The sequence below is a fragment of the Dama dama genome, chromosome 5 (assembly GCF_033118175.1).
Source record: "Dama dama isolate Ldn47 chromosome 5, ASM3311817v1, whole genome shotgun sequence".
NCBI lineage: Eukaryota > Metazoa > Chordata > Mammalia > Artiodactyla > Cervidae > Dama > Dama dama.
Window position 1 is genome coordinate 125,062,111 of NC_083685.1, and position 21,139 is coordinate 125,083,249.

Below are 21,139 nucleotides of genomic sequence, written 5' to 3' on the forward strand. Positions count from 1 at the left end.
ACTCAACTCGGTTAACTGGTTATCGTTTATTCCCAAAGAGAGAAGGCACGTGGTGTTCAGACACAAACATGTACAGTTCATGTATCTGATTCCAAATAGCTGAAAAGAACTGATAGATTCTCCTGAGCACCAGCCTGGTCCAGGGGACAGACCCCAGAGGGCAAAGGCAAGGAACCAGCTAATCATCGTTTCTATTTACATGGAAAATCTCTGCACAAGTTAAAAAAAAAAATTAAAATCTTTGGACCAGCCTGGTGAAGAGGTAATAAGGTGTTTATTAAAAACTTTTTCACCCGGAGGCAATTAACATTTATAATTTAAAACCCAACCCACTACAAAAGGGGAAGGGGGGAAGGGGGGTTCAAAACTGTGCAACATTGACAAAAGGACCAGGAGAGTCAGAGCCCCGGGAGGGACAGCCCTGGGCCATGGGGCCCTCCTCTCCCAGGGCCAGGAGCAGCAGCAGGCTGGACCCTGGGTGCCCCCAGCCCCTGCACGGCCCGTGCTGGGCTTCTCCAGGTGGGCGGGGCCCCGCGGAGGAGCCCTCAGTAGTGTGATCACTGTGCAGGCTGCACACGCCTCCCGTTCACTCCGCTGCGGGAGAGAGAGAGACAGGAACTCCAGAGTGTGAGCCCAGACATGGAGGCTTCCCGGCAAGCGGGGGCACGTGTTAGGGCCGGGATGAGCCCAGGGGTCCAGGGGAGTGGGGACGGGGCCTCCTCCTCCTCCCACCCCCACCAAGCCCGCAGCAGCGCCCAGAGCCCCTACCTCCCCCGTTGCTGAGGCTGTACCCCACGGCCACGTGCTGAGAACGCCAATCGCCACAGCTCCTGTGTGGGCAAAGTCGGGGCTGTCACTGTCCACGGGACTCCGGACGAGGACCCTCATGCCCACAGCTCTCTTGGCACCTGGGCCCAGCGAGCCGGACAGTGACTCACCCTCGGTCTCCCTCCAGCGTGCTCTGGATCTCCTTCAGAACCCCTGCAGGGCAAAGGCAGGGAGCGGAGGCCTGGTGAGGCCGGTGGAGGTGGGCCTCTCCCCCCCTTCTATAGACCCAGTGAACCAGCCTGCCCTCTTCCGGAAACCAGCCCGCGTCTCCACCCTAGCCTTCCAAGTACCCCCCGTCCCACCCCACCCCGAACTTCCCTCCTGCCAGCCCCTCAACTCCTGCCCCGACTCACTCTCGTCATTGAGCAGAGCGTGCTCCATCACAAGGCCTGACCTCCGCTCTGAAAGGCAGGGGCCAAGCCACGTGAGCCGTGGGCCCTCTGCTGCCCTGGCCCCCTCTCTGTGGGGGTGGGGGTGCTGGAGCCCAGGACCGCAAGGGAAGCTGTGACCCCCGGCCTGAACGCCTCCTGACCACCTGGGCTCCCCGACCCTCCCCAGCTGCCCTTGTCGCACCTCTGCCCCCACACACCCCCGGCCCCAGAGAGTCCCATCTTACCCTCTCCATCACTCTGGCTGCCTGAGTTCCTGTGGGGAGGAGACCGTAAGGATCGGAGGCTACGGGGCTGGGAAAGGGTGGGTGGGGTGCTGGCTGAGTTTCGGGGGAAAGGGACTCTGAGCAGCCCCAGAGCGGGCACCCCAGGGAAGGCAGGGTGAGGAGCGGCTGGAGCAAAGGGCACCTGCCCTTCCACCCACCTGGCTCGGCCCAAGGACTTCTCGGGGCCTGACCTGTTGTGCGGGCGGCTGCGGTTCTTTGATTCTGCTGAATCCACGAGACATCGGGGCTCAACCAGCCACTTGGTGGAAAGAGAGAAGCGCTCAAACTCGGAGGGTGAGATCAGGTAGAAACCTGGTGGTGGGGTGGAGAAGGCTGGCAGGTGAGGGCAGCCCGAGCTGGTCCTGTGGCTGCCAACAGCACTGCACTACCCACCCCTGATCCCCACCTTGGGGGCCATTAGGGACCAGAGCCTCCGAAAGTTCTCTGCCTAAGGAGCCTGGCTTTGGCCGAAATACCCCACGCTGTCCTTCCCAGTAGCACCCGCAATGCAGTGGGAGCCCCAAACCCAGCCCAGGGGGGCAGAGGCCCCGCCGAGCCCGCCCCCCACACACCTTGGCCATATTTGGTGAAGACGCACGAGGCGATGCCGCTGACGTCCTCCCGGCGGATGCAGCTGTACCGCACCTGGGGCTTGAGCAGGGGCAGCGAGACCACCTGGACGTCACCCAGGTTGGTGAGGACAGCCAGGTGATGCTCCCCGTAGTCCTCGGCTCGACAGCTGCCGAAGCGGGCAGCGCTGACCCGCCGCACCCGTGAGCCCTCCAGGGCGGTCAGCTTCAGCTTCAGCCGGGCACTGACCTTGGGTAGCGTGAACACCTAGGGCGCAGGGCAGCCGGTCACGCTGGCGGCCGGACCAGGGGGCAGTGCTTCATCCAGCCCAGCGAGGCCTTCTCGCGTCCCTGCCCGGTGCCGCTGCTGGGCGTGGCCCTCTGCCGCCTGCCCAGCTTCCCGGAGAAGCTCGAGAAGCCCCAATGCTCCTGCACTCGGCGCTCAGACGTGTGGTTACTGCACTTGCACTGCGAGGATGCCAGGGTCTCTTAGTTCCCTGTCTGCATCTTCTGTCCCTTCCAGACACAAGTCCTGCTTCAGTGTTCCTACCACTGACCCTGGGGACTCCACTAAGACCCCCGCTTCTCTCCGCTGCCTCTGCAGCCCTCACACATCTACAAACACAACTTTAAGGGGGTCCCAGCGGTTGTTCTTCGTGGAGGGATCCCTGGGGGCCCCGCCTTCTCCCGTAAGGCACCTTGAACTGCTCCTCCGACACGACAAGCAGTTGGTGGCTCCCCTGCATGTCTGGGCTCTTTGACAGGTCGTGGGCCACTTCCAGGGGCTCGGGAAGGGGCACGCTGTGTCCGTCCAGCACCAGGATGCCCACGACGGGCGCTCGGTGCATCAGCTGGATCTCCTTGGCTGCGGGACGAAGGGAGGCAGCGGGGATGGAGGTGAGGTTGGAGATGCCACCCTGCCCCCAGCCTAGGTGGACAAGCGCCCTCCCCCTGCCCAGCACTCACCCTGCTCCGCCCGCACCGGCTCATCCATTCTCCGCTCGGCAGGGGGCACGCGCAGGGCAAAGGCGTAGACGGTACCGCCGTTGGTGCCAGCCCACAGAGAGGGGCAGTGGCGGGAACCTACCAGGAGGCCGAGGTTTACATTTAACCCCTGACTCTGGGGCTCAAGGGGAACCAGCAGACCTGGCTCACTACCTGTGTGACTCCAAGGTCAAGGCAGTGACCTTCACACGTCTCACTTTCTTCCTCTGTGAAATGGAGCTGCTGTGGGCCCTGCCTACGTCCTGCTATAGACAGGAAGGGCCTGCAAGCCTCCCTGACAACCACGGGCCCCGTGCGGATGATCCCAAGCCCAGGATGGCTCAGCCCTCAGCCCACCCTTACCCTGGCAGGAGAAGAGACACAGTCAGACAGCTTTCAGAGGGCCTCCTGGGTACCAGCAGGCATGTGGCATGTCCCAACGCATGCAAACCACTCTAGGAGGAAGCCATGCCCCCATTTTACAGGGGGAGAAGCAAGACCCAGAAAGGTTAAGTGACACATCCAAGGTCACACTTCTAGAGCGTGGTGGGGCCTGGGTATGAACCCAGGGCGACCAGACTCAGAGACCCAGGCCGTGGAAAGAGGTAGGCACAGGGGCTCCAGCTCTCCCCGAGCTCAGGAAGCGGCAACCCTCTTAAGGGCAAATCAGCCAGCAGCTTCCAACACACCCTCAAGCCAGAGGATGCCTGCCCGGGCCCCCCCATTTCAGACCGGCCACTCACTGTCCCTCAGGTAGGTGTCGGCGAAGTAGAGGGTCCGGACGAAGCCCGTGAAGGAGTCCTCTGCTGACCGCGCCTCGATCTTGCGCTGCACGGGCGCCAGCTCCATGTTCTGCAGGCCGGTCCGCTCCGCCCTGCTGCTCGCCTCCTGCACCTGCAGCGGGTGGGTGCGGCCTGAGGGTGGGTGTGGGCCTTCCTTCCCAGTGGGGGGGGAGGGCATTGGACTGCTCCACGCTTCCCTTCAGGGAGGACCAGCCACCGCGCCCCCTGCCATCCGCCTGGTCTCAGAGGCCGAGGACGTGACCCCGAGGTGTTACAGAGACTGCCGTTCACACTTGGGGACAGAGAGGAACAGAGGCAGAGCAATAGATCTGAGGTCACGGGGTCGGGCGAGGGGAGACGAGCCGGAGCCTGCAGCCTAAGCAAGCATGGCTGGCCCTGGCCTCACCTCTCCTGGAGGGCCGGCGGGCCGCCGCTTCCTGCTGGACGCCCGGCTGCGGCGGATCCGGCGGAAGGACTGGCGCAGGGACTTCTTCAGGGACTTCACGCGGGACAGCGGGCCCTCCAGGGCGAGCTGGTCGCTGGGGTGCAGCGTGCACCTGGGAGCAGGGGGACGCGGGGCCGTCAGCACTGTCACGCTCTGAGGGACACCCTGCTGGTTCAGGCGCCGATCCCAGATCTGGGCCCCGGCCTCCCTGGGTGGGCTGCTCACTTGACAAAGACCTGCCGCCGCTGCTGGTGGTCAAAGAGGCCGAAGCCGTGGCTGGTGCCGAAGGCCACGAGCCGCCACTCGGAGTGCAGGGCCAAGGAGGTGACCACGGCCGGGGGCTGGCACTGCACCAGCACGAAGGGCTGGAAGCCGGGCTCGAAGTGCACGGGCCCCGGGCGGGCACACAGCCGCTCGTGGCCCTTCCAGCGGTAGCCCTCCTGGTCCCGCAGCAGGTCGGCCTCCACCTGCTCCACCGCGTGCTCCGCCTCCTCGTCGTTCAGCTCCAGCACAAGCACCTGGGTGGGTGGCAGATGGGCTGAGCCACGCCGGCTCCAAGGGACAGCTGGGGGCGGGGCCCCGATGGCAGAGGACCCAAGACACACGCCAAGGCCCAGGGTCACAAGTGCCCAACCTCTGGTCCTTAATTCTGGCTTCTGGAGGAGAAGTCGCCATCCCAAAGGCCTCCCTCTAATGGGATCTGGGGACTCCTATTCACTGGGAAAAGTCAACGGCGGGTGACCCTCCTGGTGACACCATCAGTGGGCGCTCAGGAGGCTAGCTCCTGGCCCTGCGTGTGCATGCTAAGTCACTTCAGTTGCATCCAACTCTTTAGACCCCATGGACTGAGCCCGCCAGGCTCCTTTGTCCACGCGGATTTCCCAGGCAAGAGTACTGGAGTGGGGTTGCCATGCCCTCCTCCAGGGCGTCTTCCTGATCCAGGGATTGAACCTGGTCTCTTATGTCTCCTGCATGGGCAGGCGGGATCTTTATCACTGAGCCACCTGGGAAGCCCAGGCTCCTGGCCCTGCTGTTCCCAATCCCCCCCGCCCCCAGTGCATAATGCTGAGAAGGAAGCTCCTGGCCCTGGACGCTGTCCTGCATCCTCTGACCACCCCTCCCCGCTGCTCCCCACACCCAGCCTGGGATGCTACCTGCCCTGCTGTGCCAGCCACAGCCAGGTAGCCACTGTATTTGCAGAGGAAAATCTTCTGGATGCCCAGCCGAGGATCGTCACTATAGGGGTCAAAGGAGCCCACCTGCCGAGGGAGAGGAGGCCCGTGAGTGGCCGTCAGCTCTGGGCCTGTCCCGCCCCCACCCTCCCTGGAGCGCAGGCTCCGGGCCTCACCTTCCGGAGGGGCGGCCACTCTTCCTCGCCCTGGGCACTGAGGCTCTCGTTGGGGTCTGTGTCAGTGAGGAACACCCGCACGGTGCTAAGTTTGTAGAGCAGCCGCAGGCAGACGCCCGAGGCGTCCCAGAACCGCACCGTGCCGTCTTCGTGCCTGTGGGCGGAACCGGCCTGCGCCAGTCAGAGGGCTGCCGGGCAGGCACGCAGCCCTCTGGGCTCTGCCCCCACCCCGCACGTCCCACTCGGCAGGAGGAGAGTGCCATTGGCGTCACCTACCCCGTGAGCAGCAGGTCCCTCTGCGGCGGGGCCGGGGCCAGGCTGGTGCCGCCGTCAATGGGCCACTCCTGGAGGAGATGATGACGTTCAAGGGTGGGGTGGGGTGGGGCGGAGCCTACGTGGGGCGGGGCCTGCCCTGGGGGCGGGGCCTGCGGCAGGGCGGGGCCGGGCCGAACCTACCATGGTGGAGAAGTGTGTGCTCTGCCGGCTGCCGGCTGCGATGATGCGTTCCCACAGTTTCAGTGGGATGTTGGAGACATGGTGGGAGCAGGTGATGGCAGAGCAGTGTAGGGAGGCCAGGTAGGGAGGCTGGACCGGCGGCCAACCAGCCGTCTGCAGGTCAATCACCACCAGCTCCTCCTCGGCCAGCACAACTAGGGCATAGGGGTCATCGAAGGCTGTGGGGACAGGCCAAGGGTCAGGGGCTGCAGGAGCCACAAGGAAGCAGTGTGCCCGGCCCGGCCCGGCCCTGTGGAATCTGAGGCTCAGGGGCTGTAGCCAGGGAATCTGCATTTTACAAACAGGCTCAGGAACTTCCTTGGTGATCCAGTGGCTAAGACTCCATGCTCCCAAGACGGGGAGCCTGGGTTCAATCCCTGGCCAGGGATTGAACTAAATCCTGCATGTCGCATCTAAGGATCCTGCATGCCACAACTAAGACTGGGCACAGAAAAATACATAAATTTAAATAAATATTTAAAAATAATAAATTATTTAAAACAGGCTCCAAATCCAACAATGCATAAAAAGAACTATATGCCACGCATCCCAGGTATGCAAGGTATCCCAGGTATATCAATATTTGAAAATCAATTAATGTAATGTATTGTGTCAACAGGCTAAAAAAGGAAAATCACATGAGTATAACACTGGGTGCAGAGAAAGTGTTTGACAAAACCCGATACCCATTTATGATTAAAAAAAAAACAAAACAATTCTCAGTAAAGAGAAGAATAGAGGGGACTTCCTCAACTTGATGAAGAATATCTAGGAAAAAACCTACAGTGGATATAATAATCAATGGTGAGAAACGTGAAGCTTTCCCACTGAGGTCAGCAACAAGGCAAGGAAGACTCCTCTCACCACTACTATTCAAGCACTAGCTAACGCAGTAGGACAAGAAAAGGAAATAAAAGCTATGCAGATTGGGAAGGAAGAAGGAAAACTGGTTTTGTTCACAGATCATCAGTGTAGGAAATCTAAAAGAACTGACCCAAAACTGGCCCTGGCTGCCAGCACGCTGTCAGATGTGAGGATGGAAGGGGCTGAGAAAAAGAGGAAAAGCAGGTTCACAGTCTCCCTCCAAAGGGCTGCCAGCAAGACCTGGAGAGCACAGCCCAGGGCAACCGGAGCCATCCTGCACCCACCCTCACCCAGAGGCCTCGGGCCTGTTGGGTCAGAGCTGTCCGGGGAGCAGTCATCAGGAGATCTCCCGCCAGGCCTCCTCTCCAGATTTCGACACCGGCCCTTTCTGGTCTTGCTTGTCACCCAATTTAGGAAGCTGACTCAGCGCTCTGCTGGCCTGGCTGAGCTCCAGGAGGCCAGCTCGAATGGTCCCACACTGCTGTCTGCCCCACCCCACAAGGAGGGCTTCACTATGTCCAAGTGAGTGTTAAACACAATAGTGCAGATCTGGCCCCTTTTGGGCTAAGTCCCAGGTGAGCCACTGGAGGGCAGAGAGCTTTAGGGTGGGCAGGAGGTGTGGCCAGCAAGGACAAGCCTCAGGCTAGCAGGGAAGGAAAGGAAGCAGCCCTCTGGGCACTAAGAAGAGGCCCAGTGGGGCTGAGGGACTCAAGGACGGCAGCGGTAGGGTCACCTGCAGGCCCTTCCTCTTTGTCTACAGGTGGGGGCCCGCCCTCCACACCCACTTCTGCCCGCCTACCAGCCGTAGGATCCACCTCGATGAGGACAGTGAAATCAATGACACGGGAGGTGAAGTCGAAGGCTGTCTGCTGGCCGTTGTGGACCACGGAGATGCAGTGGCGGTCCCCATAGCTGGCTCGTGGCATGCCGCCCTGGAAGATGGTGAAGGGCAACCTGGCAGGCACGGAAGAGCAGGGGTGGGCTGGGGCTCACCTCGCGGGCTGAGTCGGCTGAGGGACAGTCCTGTGACTGGCCTCAAGGGCAGGGCCTGGGAGGGCGGCCTGTCTCAGGGTGAGTGTGCACTCAAGGTTCCCAGGAGGCGCTGGGGCAGACCCCTATCTTGTCTCAACTCAGTAACCCAGGAGAACGTGGGGGTGAGCAGCAGGGCACGCAGGCTGTGGGCTGAGTCTCTGCCACCATGCCCACTTCAATCAGACCCCATCACCCTTTTCTGCTTCTGTATCAAGTTTCTCTGTATGATTCTGTTTGGTAAGACAGAGTTTGGAACCTGCTGATCTGAATTCTCTCTCCAGGAGGGTGAAAGGGAAAGAAAGGGAATATTTTTTTCAGGAATTTGCCAGAGAGAGGTATGAATGGCCCCCTCTCTGTTGCCTGGAGACCCAGATGTGGGACTCAAAGGCATCCTTTACGCACCGTCTCCCCCGGGTAGAAGCCTGAGCAGCCTATTTGGCTCCCCAGGAAGACTCTAGAAAGGGAATAGGACAGAGCGCTGACACCTACCCCTGCTTGGTGGTCAGCCAGAAGATTTTGGTAATAGCTTTGCAAGGAAAAGGACCTAAAAGAGAAGGAATAAGCTTGTACGCTCCTCCCGCTTTCAGAGGCCCATGGGCCGCAGCACAGACCCCCGCGCACCCATGGAGCGGATCTAGGCTTGGGAGTCTTGCCCGGAGAAGTTCCCAAAGAAAGCCACACAGTGGGTATCAGAAAACCCGCCGTGTGGCTATCAACACTGCCCTCACCCTCTCTGGGCCCCAGCTTTTGCTCCTCTGAGCTGGGCACCTACACTGGGAAAGCAGGAGATCAGCTGGGGACTGGACAGGACGCTGCCCTGCTCACTGGCGGGTGGCCCCCGGCGGCGGGCAGAGCACTGACCGTAAGGCACACAGCTGCGCACGGGCTCCGGCTGCGGGGCGTCGCTGGACACGCGCCATTGGCAGTAGCTGCCGTCAGAATGGCAGCTGACGATCAGACGGCTGTCCCGCTGCCAGCAGACGTTTTCCAGTTGCTTCACCCAAGGAGAGGAGAAACAGCATGCGTGGGCTGGGGTCGGGGGGCGGCCCGGCCGCCTGCGCCCCCCTGCCTCAGACAGGGGCTGGATGTGTCGGGTGGGGGCGGGGAGAACCAGGCGGCACCCCTACCTGGCTGCTGAGGAAGTAAGAGAGCACGCGGCTGCCCTGCAGGTCCCAGAGGACGACGAGGCCCCGGCTGTAGCCGACGAGGATCTGGCTGGGGTCCCGGGGATGTTCCTGCAGAGCCTCCACCATCTCAAACGCCCGCCGGTGGCGGGCCTCCTCTGGCAACCTGAGCGAGGGGACACCGTGAGCCAGGTCGCCGGCCACCAACGCGGCATGGCTGAGAGCGTGGCCACCCGTTAACTACATCCGCAGCACCCGCAAAGCAGTGGGCGCTGAACGTGCCAAGCATGCAAAGGCTGCTAGGACGCATCGTCAAGGGGAGACAGAAGTACTGCATAGAAGGGGACAGTAATGCACAGAGATGGAGAAAACCCCCCAAGGATGCAGACACAGCGGGTACACCACCACAAGGAAAGGCAAGGAAGTGATTTCTAGGAAAGTCCATGTGGTGGTTACCTCTGGGGGAGGGAGGGAGCTGTGACTGAGAGGGGCAGGAGGGGGACCCTGGGTGGAGGGGCCGGGGCTGGCAAAGTTCTATCTTTGCCCAGAGTTGGCTGCATGGACACTCGCTTAACAAGAATCTGTTAAACCGTACATTCAAATTTAGTGCACTTCTGTAAGGCACTGGCATTCCATAAAAATAGTTTTTAAGCCCCACAAAGCAAAACTCTCTGTTATCAGCTGTCATGGCCTTGAGCCCCTCCTCCTTTTTCTGAGCCTGGAATGCTGATGTGAAGTCTGGACGTGCTGCAGCCAACAGAAGCCTATGAGGCGGCAGGCACAGGATCAAGAGCCAACACCAAGGATGCAATGGAAACAGCCTGAATCCTGAGGGCATGTCTATGGTCAAACCCAAATCTAACTCGCTATGTTTAAAACAAGGATTCAGACTCACAGGAGGGATTCCCAGGGCACTCAGGCTAGGAAAGCCCAGCGAGGGCTCCTCCCTGACCGACTACATGCTCATCGGTGTGGGTGAGGTGGCGCTGGCTTGGCCACAATGAGGAGCAGGTCCTTCCGCCGTCCTGCTGCAGGCCAGGTGGCCCTGTTGAGCACCAGCTGTGCCTGGCCCCCTGCAAACAGTCCTGCTCCGACCACAGTCACACTGCCCAGTGCTCAGAGGGACCCAGCTGCAAGCAGGAATCTTCCCAGCACAGCAACACCCAGCTCGGCTTGACCATCACCTGGGGCCTGGTGACTGTGAGTACGACAGGCCCAGGCTGGAGCCCTGAGGAAGCTCAAGCCTGAAGGGGCTGCACGTCCCAGCCCTGCGGTCTCCGCGGGCTCCTGCTGCACTCCTCCACTGCTTCCCTTTGGGCCCTGCCACCTCCTCCCCACCTCCAGACCTGATCTGAACTCCTCTCTACAGCAGACACCACCGTCCAGGAGCAAAGATTCTGAAATGGTCTCAAGAATCCTACAGGTCATGGCTGTCAGGCGTTTGGAACCTGCCTGAGAGCGAACAAGTAGCCGAGACTCCGAAAAGCAAGCATCAGCAGAAGCTGCCCAGCTGACCAGGAAGGCCTGGGCCTTGTCTGCCCTGTGGCAGAGCCCCCGGGGCTTTGAAAGGGGCAGCACCGGTGCCAGGAACGCTGGGTTAAGAGCAGTATCACTACACGGTCATTATGAGCCTCCTTTTCCTCCCCTTTAAATGGGAGGACAAGTTGCTCCCAAGACCCCTTTTGGTGCTGGGGTGCTAATACTTTTGAGGGCGAGATTCTTAGTTTGGGGGACAGGTTGGGGGGGCACTGAGAGTCTGCCCTCCTGTTCCTACAGACTTCCCAGGAGAGAAAGGATAAGCTCCTGAGGCATCACCGGGCCGCGTCCACCCCGAGGGGCCCGGGGCTCACCCCTGCAGCACAGCATCCGAGCTGATGGCCCGGTCCTCCAGTGTGCGGAAGGCTGGCAGCTGCACTGCGAACACGTTGCCGCTCTCGGTGCCCAGGTAGAGCAGCTGGCGGGAGGAGTGTGGCAGGACCACGGTGATTTGCGTGGCGCTGGGGGCAGCCCTGTGGAAGGGAAGGATGGCCTGTGAGCTGGCTGCTGCCCAGGCAAAGGGGGACCCACGGCGGGACGGCAGTAATCCCCCGACTCCCTCTGCGGCCCCAGGGAAGCCCAGGCCTGGGGGGCCCTTTAACGGTGTCCATAGCGACTCAGACTGGGTAAACATATTGACTCTTTTCTGCCAAGGCCGGAGACCTATGGCAGAGAGCTGGGGCTCAGAGGGGATGGGAGGAGGCGGCCCGCAGCCCGGCCCGCTTCCTGGCTGGGGGTGCCACCAGTTCTCACCCCGGGGGGCCACGCAGCGTGAACGCCTCATCTTCCTGCAGCTCCGACACCCCGCCTTTGACCTTCAGGCTCCACAGGTGCAGGCTATTGTCGTCCAGCAGGGTGACCAGCTGGCACTGGGGAGGGAACGGGGTGGGAGCGGCCAGCCTCGTTAACCAGGGCGGGGCAGCGTTCCCCATGGCCTCGACACACCAGGGCTGCCCAGGGTGTCATTTCAGAGATGCAGGTCATTTCAGAGCGCCCCGGCGGCTGCTAGGGCGGCCATGAACTGCGGCTGGGGAAAGGCAGGTTTGTTCTAGGTCCTCTCATCAGCACCAAACCCAATAACAAGGGCATGGGGTAGGCTTACCTGGCCAGGCAGGAAGTGGATCTGCACCACGGTGTTATTCTCGCGGTGCAGGCCCATAAACTCCACCCCTGGAGCGCCATAGCTAGGAGGAGAGGGCTCAGGAAAACAGCTCCAGAAGGCAGGACCCCTCCCCACCCCTGGCCTGCAACTACTCAGCAGAGAAGGGCTCCCTCCCTCCCCCAGGCAGCGGGACCCCTCTGTGTGTGGGGGGTCGGGTGGGGTGGGATTACGGCGGAGAGGAGGCAGCAGTAGGCCCGCCTGAGGACAAGGTCCAGAAACCTGACCCCCGAGGGGGAAGCCAGCCAATCAGGGAGGGCTGTCACAGTCAGGCCAGCAGGGCTGACTCCTAAGAAGGGTGAAGCCTTATCTTGGCAACTGTCAGCCTGCCCACTGCAGCCCCCGGCCTCCCCGAGCCCCAAAACCTGAGCTGTAGGAGGTCTTCAGCTACTGCATGGTGGCACCCGTGAGGAGACACACAGCGGGCGCCTGTGGGCCCACCCATGGCAACTGGGGAGCGCCAGTCTTAGCACTGAGAGCTGTAACCAGGATATGGCTGTGGGCCAGCAATGATTAACCAGCCGAGGGAAGGCTGAGCCCTGTGGAACCTGGGCCTCTGCCCCGCTGTGCATACACCACCCACCGCCTAGCTCCCTACCCCCATCCGGCAGCAGAGGAGCAGGAGGGAGTTACAGCTTCGCCGGAGGAGGTGCCGGCTGGGCCCTCCCCGGGTGACCCCCCCACCTCCCAGTCCCCCTGGGTCCCACCCTGGGGGCTCAGGTCAGGTCCGGGAGTGGGACTCCCAGACTTGTAGCCCAGCCCAGGCCAGACGACCTGACCAGCATTCACCGTCCTGGCTTCTGAAATAGACCCACTGGACCATGTCGACCCTCAGGCCAGGGAAAGACTGTCCCTGCCAACGTGTGTGTGTGTGTGTGTGTGCGTGCGTGCGTGTGTGTGTGTGTGCGTGCGTGCGTGTGTGTGTGTGTGTGTGTGTGTGTGTGTGGTCCCTGCCAATGTGCGTCTGTGTGTGTGTATGAGGGAGTGCACATGATCAGGGGTAGAAACTGGAAGAGCAGCTGCCTTAGCACAGCTCCTCTGACCCAAGGCCACCCTGTCTCTGGTTTGGACAGAGCCCTGGGGCCAGTCGACTGATTCTTCCGGGGTGGGGGTGGGGAAAGAAAAACAACCGCAGCACCACTGCTCAGCCCATCCCTGGCCTGCACTTGCTGCATTCAGGGCTAACTCCTAAGAGGGTACTTGGAACGTACTGGGAACGAGAGGAGTCCTCTGCAACTTGTTTTTATGTGGACAGTGGAGGAGTCTTTTCTCGAATCTCACCAATGCCAAGGCCCCCAGCCTTTCCAGGGCCTCCCTCGGTGGGAGCCGGGAGGACAGAAAGGATACAGCTTGACAGCCCCAGAGCGGGTGCCGATGGCCAGGATGCGCAGGGAGGGGCTGTAGCCGAGGGCGCTGGGCTGGTGGGGGAAGCCATGCTCCACCGTCTGCAATGAGAATCAGGCGTGCACGGGCCTGCAGACACGTCCCCTCTGCCCCTCCACGCTGGGGGCAAGGGTCAGCGCCGGAGGGTGGAGCTGCAGGACAGAGCCACCCATAGCAGGAAGGAGGAATTCAATCGCACCCGGGTCCCTAGCTGGACCCACCTGGGCCACACCCTGCATCCATTCCTGACCTGGTCCTCGGCCACGAGGCCCTCCCTGGGAGCTCATTCCCCCAGACTCCACGGGAGCCCCCTGCTCTCCAGGAACTCTGACATGGTTCCTCCACCGCCCGTACAGTGGGGAGCCCACCCAGCCCTCCTGCCCGGGTGCGGGGCAAGTCTGCGGGGCCGGCACAGGGGAGGTACCAGGCGGTTCAGGAAGCCCGGCTGCGTCACAGCTCCAGGTGGGCGCATGGGGTCTGACAGAACCCACAGCCACCCTTCCTGACTCTGGGCCACCCAAGGCTCCTCCAGGGCTGAAACCCTGCCACTGTGAGCTCTCTTCCACCATCTTCCCGTGGAGGAAGCTTCTCGAGTGCTTGTCACAGACACATGCCTTTGCTCATTTCTCTTTCTAGAAGTAATATATGTGGTAGAAAACCTGGAACATGCAAAGGAGCTTGAGAAAGGGAACAAAAGTCACCCACACTCTCACGACCAGAGGAACCCTTGCTTGCAAGGGCGTAGGTGTGTGGCTCTATACTTGCAGATAGCGACCTCAGAGGAAGACAAACACTCTATGTTGTCACTTATATGTGGAATCTAAAAAAATACAACCAACTAGCGAATATAACCAAAAGAAGTAGACTCACAGATGTAGAGAACAAACTAGTGGTTACCTGTGGGAAGGGGTCAGGAAGGGCATACAAAGGTGGGGAGTGTGAGGTACAGATGACTGAGTCTAAGGTAGGCTCAAGGATGTATCATACAACACAGAGAAAAGAGCCAACACTTTGATAACTGTGGCTTCCCCGACAGCTCAGTTGGTAAAGAATCTGCCCGTAACGCAGGAGACCCCAGTTTGAGTCCTGGGTCAGGAAGATCTGCTGGAGTAGGAATAGGCTACCCACTCCAGTATTCTTGGGCTTCCCTTGGGGCTCAGTAAAGAATCCGCCCCCAATGCAGGAGACCTGGGTTCGATCCCTGGGTTGGGAAAAGCCCCTCGAAAAGGGAAAGTATTCTGGCCTGGAGAATTCCATGGACTGTATAGTCCAAAGAGTAGGACACAACTGAGCAACTTTAATACTTTGTGATAACTGTAAATGGAAGTAACCGTTCTAAAAAAATTTTTTTTTAATTTTTGGATTTCCCTGGAGGTCCAGTGGTTAAGACACTGTACTTCCACTTCAGGGGGTACAGGTTTGATCCCTGGTCAGGGAATACATATATATACATTTAAAAAATTTTTTTAATAAAAATATAAATAAAGTATAAATTAAAAAAACAAACAAAAAAGCAGAGATTTAGGTGGGATCACACCAAATGGATATATGTACACACATACAGCTCTGTATTCGGTCTTTCTACCTATAGCCAGCCCAGGCTGTTCAAAGCACCAAAATGACTTTTAAAAAAATTATTATTTATATTTTTGCTGCAATTTGCAGCTTGTGGGATCTTAATTTCTCAACCAGGGATTGAATCCAGGCCATGGCAGTGCCAAGTCCCAACCACTAGACCAGCACGGAACTCCCTAAAATGACTTGTAAATGACTGAAGAATAGTCTTCAGGGGGAGGTACCCTAACTCACTAGTCTCTGTTATTGAGTATTTACTTTGTTATCCGAGGTTTTGCAACTGACAGTTACACTGATGACCATTCTTGCTCTCTTATCTCTGCCTATAACTAAGAATTTCCTTAGGCAGATGTCCTGGGGTGGAATTACAGATTAAAAAGGTATGGATGTAAGCAGTAGGACTGAGATTGACAACCATCTTCAGGAGGGTTTTCACCGGTTTCTTAGTCGGCAAATGTCAACCCCTGGCCCCCACCCCAGGGGATACTGAACCCGTAGAGCTAGATTAGAGTGGGACATAGGACGTCAGCCAGCTACTTTGAAGATTTTTTTATTTTAAGCCATGGAGACTGTCCTGCAGAAAAAGGCTTCCCCAGTGAGGCAGCTCTCTGTAGGCCCAAGGCTCTGCTCTGGGCTTCACTTGGCCTCCAAGGAGCAGAGAGAGATAAGTCCTGGTGACAGCTGGGGCGATAGCTTAGCAAACCCAACTGCTGCCTGCCTGCCCTGGCCAGTGGATCCAGGAAGGAGGCCCTGTGCTGGGGTCGACCAGGGGACGAGAGCTCCAGAGAGTGGCTATTCTGGGATGCATAGGTGTGGGCCCCCGCAGGCCCGGTTCTCTGCCAGGGACAACAGTCTGCCCTCTAAGTAGCTGTACCTGGAAAGGGGCAGCAGTGGGCCGGCAGGAACCCCCCCACCCACTCCAGTCCAGGTTCCTGTTCAGCTATGCAAAAAATGCAGAGCCTGGAAAAGCCTTGGGGAGATAGCAGGGTATCTGGAATGTAAACATTTCCCAGGAAAAGGAGGCTGATGCGGTGTGTGGGACAAGCTGCCCCAGGAGCCCCCCTCGGCTGGCCCCAGGTTGCTGGGGCCTCCCTGGGCTGACAGCATGTTCCCATCACCACCAGCAGCAACAGCTCAAGGCCAAAGCCTCTGGAATCTGGAGGACACTGGAGGAAACAGCCAGCAGGAACCTGGGGGGCCCAAGCCCTGATGCCCTGTAAGACACCCACAGGCCACGAGGAGATCCTGCGCCCTCGCAATGTGGCTACTGCCGCTAGGGAACTGAGCTTCTAATTGCATTTAACTTAAATTCAAGCATGGGCCCTCACAATTCAGTAATTAGAAAACTTTCCAGGTTATGTTCTTGGGTTCCAGAGCAACAGGGGCTGGAGTCAGGCGCACCAGAGCCTTGAATTTCCTTTTTCAACTTCCAAATGCTAAATATAGATCACATATTCCAAAAGAAAACGTAATGGCCAAATTGAGATGTGCTGTAAGTATAGGATAATCCTTTTTATTTTAAAAAAAAAATTAAGAAAATCTAATATCTATTGACTACATGTTGAAACAATAACATTTTGGATATATTGGGCTGAACAGAATACCTCATCAAAATTTAATTCACTTGTTTAAGAAACTGTAATGTGACTCCAACAACATTTTAAATTACGTACGCCTCATATTCCCATCGGACCAGGGTGCTGCCTTAGACATGTCTACCTCTGGACATTGGCAGGAAAGTCAAGCCAAAGAGACAACAGGTTTCCATCAGGGGCTCAGAGCACATGTTATCCTATCAACGAATCAGCAGGAAGTTCTCCTAATATCACACCTGAGTCATTCCTGCTGCAGGTCACTCTTTCCTCCAACCCACTGGGAGATAAAGGTCAGGTCTACGGTTCAATCACCTGTACTCATAGCTCATTTCCTTTTGGGTCCTGAGGACACCCTTCCCTCCCAAACCACATTCTTTCTCATAGGCTGGTTTAGAAAGAACAGGAACTGAGTCAGGCCCACAAAACTTAGAATCCTCAGCTATCACTTAAGAAGTGTGTGGAGCTGGGCAAGCTACATTGCCTCATTTCACATGTGATCCACAGGACAATCCTAAAGACTGCATGGAGCAGAGCTGCCTTTGGCTTGGACAAGATGAGCCTCAGGGCCCAGCTGGCCTCACAGGGCAAAGGCCTGCTCCTTAAGACCCTTGCCTCCTTCAAAGATTCTCTCTCATTCCTTCATATCCCTCAAGGCATCTTCTCCAAGTTGACAACTCAGGAGGGACCAAAGCTCCCTCAAAAACAAATTAACGGAGGAGTTCCCTGGTGGTCCACTGGTTAATACCCCATGCTTCCAATGCAGAAAGTGTGGGTTTGATCCCTGGTCAGGGAAACAAGACCCCACAGGCCTCACAATGTGGCTGAAGCAAAACAAAATGGGAGGGAATTTAATGGTGACCCTAACTGGCTCAGTCAATCCTAAAGGAAATCAAAGGAAACCGAATAGTCATTGGAAGGACCGATGCTGAAGCTCCAATACTTTGGCCACCTGATGTGAAGAGCCAACACATTGGAAAAGATCCTGATGCTGGGAATGATTGAGGGCAGGAGGAGAAGGGGACGACAGAGGATGAGATGGTTGGATGGCATCACCGACTCAATGGACATGAGTTTGAGCAAGCTCCGGGAGATAGCGAAGGACAGGGAAGCCTGGTGTGCTGCAGTCCCTGGGGTGGCAAAGTCAAACTGAACAACAACTAACTGTCTGGGGCCAAAAGAGTGGATTCGAGTGTAATTAGTGTGGAGACAGGGGCTTCCCCAGGTCCGGGAGTGGGCACAGTGGCCCTGCTTCCACAGGCAAATAAGACCCACGAACCCCTGGCTGAGGCAAAGCGAAATGAGGAATATGCACTTGGGGACCCAGCAGAACAAGGAGCCATGGGGACCCCAGGCCAGTTATGAGGGGCCCCGGTGGTCTTGCTGGGGTTTGGATATGGGGTGAGAAGAGAAGTCAGTGAAAGCCTGGAGGGGAACAGGGAGGAGGTGGACCCCCAGGGCGGGAGATGCACGGAGAAGCAGAGGCTTCCACGAGGAACCGTGGCCTTCGCTCCGGCTGCCCCCCACGCTCAGGTGCCCCTCCCTCCAACTCCTCACGGCCTTTGAAGACTCGGTTCCACCAGGCCCAGGTGGGCAGGAACCCCGCCCCTGCCCCTGGCGGGCGGAGGGTTTAGGCACAGCTCCAGGACCCCAGAGCACGGCAGGTATCAGACCTCCCTTAAAGGAAGCAGCCCCCGGGTACAGGAGGGGCTCAGCCCCGGGGGTGGGGGGGCCCTGTGTGGACTTCCAAGGCACAGAGCAACCCCCATCAGCCCTCCGCCCAGGACGCAGGCCCAGCCCTCCCGGCCGCCTCCGGCTCCGGTTCAAAGCAGAGGCTGAGCAGAGCCTGGGAGCCGCAGGGCTGTCCTCCTCTACCTCCCAGGCCCAGCATCCAGCCTACCTGGCACTGTCCCCGCCCTGCCACCTGGCTCAGGTGACCTCTGCGGAGAGAAGGGAGAACAATGAGCCCTTTTGACAGGGAGTTGGGAAAGAAGAAATTTGTAGGAGCCGCCAAACTGCAACATTAGCCTGGTGTGGAGAGAGAGAAGGCCTGTCTGTCTCACTCGGGCTCCGGGACCCCATTTCAGGCTCCCCGGAAGGGAGAGAGCACAGGGGGCCCTCCCTCCTGCCCCTAGAAAGGGGGGACCCCCTCCAAGACCGAGGGCTGAGGAGCCCCTAGCATTTGCCGGGGGCGGGGGAAGGCTGCCCAGGGGCGCTGGGGGGTGAAGTGGGGGACAGGGAGGCACTGGCCCAGACTGGGTGTGGTCAGCCCAGATTCCTGGCGCTGGCAGCAACCTGGCCTCCCTGGGAGGCTGTCACCTGACACCAGGGGCCCAGCCACGCAAAAGCCAGGACCAGACCGCCTGGCCCTGGACAGGGGCAGCTGGTCAGGAACACGCTGTTTGTTCAGGGCCTGGGGTGGGGGAGGGTGGTCCCAGGCAGGAAGGGCGCCCTTATCAGCCGGCTGGCAGTCTCACCAGGGAGGCCGGCCGGGCCTTGAGGGATTTTTCAAGGAAGAGATTTTACTCAACATGAGCGACGTGCCCTCAGGGTCCCTTCCTCCCTCCTGTGGGTCCTGCAGTCCCTACATGTGGTCCCCCGGCAGCCCTGCTGGCATGGCCAGCTGACTCCTCTGTCCTCCCGACTGGCCCGAGGACCCAGCAGGTGGCACGGGTGAGAGTCAGGGCCAGCACCCTGAGGCCTTGGCTGTGGGCACATGGAACTGGGTGCTGTGATCCGAGTTGGTACCCCTCCAGCTGCTCAGGCCGTGCAAGCTTGGAGGCCTCAGTTTCACCTGCAGGAGCGGGAACACTACCACCTGAGCCGTCAGGAGCAGGCGAAGACGAGGCTGACTCTGTAGGGCACCGGACGTGTGTGGGTGCCATTCAAAGCAATTTAACTCACTCAGCATACCACCCGGGGTGGAGGGGTTACTATAATACCCACTTTACAGATGGGTAAACTGAGGAGCAGAGAGAGTAACGTTTCTGCAGTCACTCGGGGAACTGGCATCTAGACCCAGACCACCTGGCTCCAGAGTCCTGGCCCAACCACTGTGCCGCCTGGCCCCTTGGCTGCCTGGCCTAGAGCCCCCGGTGAACCAGAGCTGCCCTTCAGACAATCAGCCCCCAGCAGGGGCTTCCGAGCATCTGTCCACAGACAGAGCTCCTTCCCAAAGACACAGGACATGCTGCTCTCTCTGAGGCACCTCCCTTGCAGCGAGTGTTGAAGAGTTTCGCCAGAAGGTGCTGGAGGGAGAGACCCAGCGCTGGTTTAGAAGTGGGCATCTGCAAGCCATTTGGGACTGGCCGATGATGGTGCCAAGTCCCACTTCCCAGCTCTGTGCCCTGCAGACCAGCCCTTCCAGGGCGGACACTGCCTGCTTCCCCAGATGTGAGGCTCTGAGCTCCAGTTCTGTGCCTCCCACTGTCTGCTGGGACCTGGTCACATACCTCTGCTGGAGGGTGCCAAGACCCTCCAAATTCAACCTCGAGCCAGATAACATTCACAGCGCTGTGCTAATACTGGAACCACTGGCCACTTAGGCCCCTTGACTTACACACTAATGCATTTAATCTGCACACCCACACTGCGGGATAGTTTCTACCAGCCTCTCCATTTACAGATGAGGAACTTGTCCAAGGGGGCGACAGAGGATGAGATGGTGGGATGGCATCACCAACTCGATGGACAGGAGTTTGAGCAAACCCTGGGAGATGGTGAAGGACAGGGAAGCCTGGCGTGCTGCAGTCCACGGACATGACTGAGCGACTGAACAAGAACTTGTCCACGGTCACCTGGCTGGTGAACCCAGGCAGTAGGGTACCTGACTGGCACCATGTCTGGAGACGTTTTTGGTTGTCACGTCTTAGGGAGGCAGGGTCGGGCATGCTGCTGCTCCTGAAGGCCCCAAATGTCAACAGTGCCAAGCCCGGCACCCCACTGCCACTGCTGGGCCCCACCCAGTCAATGCAACATCTCCTAAGGGCTCTGAGCTTACCTGCTTTGGAGTGAAAGGCTGAAAAAAGCCCCAGAAGCACCTTAGCTAAGTCATTAATGAGATCCGCTCACACCCCTGCTCAAAACCCACCAGGCTCTGGTGTAGCAGACCCAGACTCTGAGGTTCCAGCCTCCCAGGACCTCATGGCTGGGGGCGGGGCTTGGGCTCCCCAATCACCCAGGATCCGCCTCACCCTCCAATCCTGACCCTTCAGGCTCCACCATTCACCCAGAGCCTAGATGAGTCTAAGGCCCTCCCCTTCCCCAAAGATCTCCCAAGACTTCCCCTCTTCAGACCATCAGCCCTCTTCCTTCCACCAGATTATAAACATCCTGGAGGGCAAAGGTCTTATCTGAGATTCTCAAAGCCCCAACCCTGGGCTATGTATATAGTAGGTACTCAAAGCATGTTTCTCAGAAGAGAATGGAAGGAAGAAAGAATTTCAGGAGCCTCCCCTCCCTCTCCCCAGCCAGGCCTGGGGGTGGGGCAGCTGAACTTGGGGGCATGGTGGGGGGGGGGGCGATTCCTCTACCCAGGCCCCACCCCAGCTCCACCCTGTTGCTCCACAGTTGGAACTTGGGGCGGGGGTTCATCCCTCTTCGCTGAGCCTGTCTATCCGGTTTGCACTGGAATCGGCCACCTTTTTGGGGTGTAAGATCCCAGCGTCATCAGGGGCAATGGAAGGCAACAGCAGCCACACCCAGGCCCTGTGATGGGTGCTGAGGTTCTGAGACCCGCACTCAACACCCATGAGCTGCTCCCTTGGGA

General features: G+C 58.9%; 1 protein-coding gene across 2 annotated transcripts in view; it reads right to left on the reverse strand.

The window, feature by feature from the left end:
- Positions 1-255: 255 nt before the first annotated feature.
- LLGL2 (LLGL scribble cell polarity complex component 2) overlaps positions 256-21,139 on the reverse strand; it is a 33,913-nt gene continuing 13,029 nt past the window's right edge. Inside the window, exons 3-26 of one of the 2 annotated variants that reach the window (XM_061144826.1) lie at positions 13,169-13,266; positions 11,765-11,846; positions 11,416-11,531; positions 10,977-11,135; positions 9,130-9,292; positions 8,864-8,996; positions 8,492-8,546; positions 7,770-7,924; positions 6,068-6,285; positions 5,888-5,955; positions 5,612-5,765; positions 5,418-5,522; positions 4,489-4,781; positions 4,225-4,375; positions 3,780-3,930; positions 3,019-3,135; positions 2,751-2,917; positions 2,056-2,320; positions 1,675-1,795; positions 1,445-1,473; positions 1,182-1,229; positions 939-981; positions 769-830; positions 256-594 (exon numbers count right to left, since the gene is read on the reverse strand). In XM_061144826.1, the coding sequence (XP_061000809.1) occupies positions 587-594; positions 769-830; positions 939-981; positions 1,182-1,229; positions 1,445-1,473; positions 1,675-1,795; positions 2,056-2,320; positions 2,751-2,917; positions 3,019-3,135; positions 3,780-3,930; positions 4,225-4,375; positions 4,489-4,781; positions 5,418-5,522; positions 5,612-5,765; positions 5,888-5,955; positions 6,068-6,285; positions 7,770-7,924; positions 8,492-8,546; positions 8,864-8,996; positions 9,130-9,292; positions 10,977-11,135; positions 11,416-11,531; positions 11,765-11,846; positions 13,169-13,266 (2,961 nt within the window). In that variant the 3' untranslated portion in view covers positions 256-586. The remainder of the gene's footprint in view (positions 595-768; positions 831-938; positions 982-1,181; positions 1,230-1,444; positions 1,474-1,674; positions 1,796-2,055; positions 2,321-2,750; positions 2,918-3,018; positions 3,136-3,779; positions 3,931-4,224; positions 4,376-4,488; positions 4,782-5,417; positions 5,523-5,611; positions 5,766-5,887; positions 5,956-6,067; positions 6,286-7,769; positions 7,925-8,491; positions 8,547-8,863; positions 8,997-9,129; positions 9,293-10,976; positions 11,136-11,415; positions 11,532-11,764; positions 11,847-13,168; positions 13,267-21,139) is intronic. The other variant, XM_061144825.1, reaches the window with a different exon arrangement.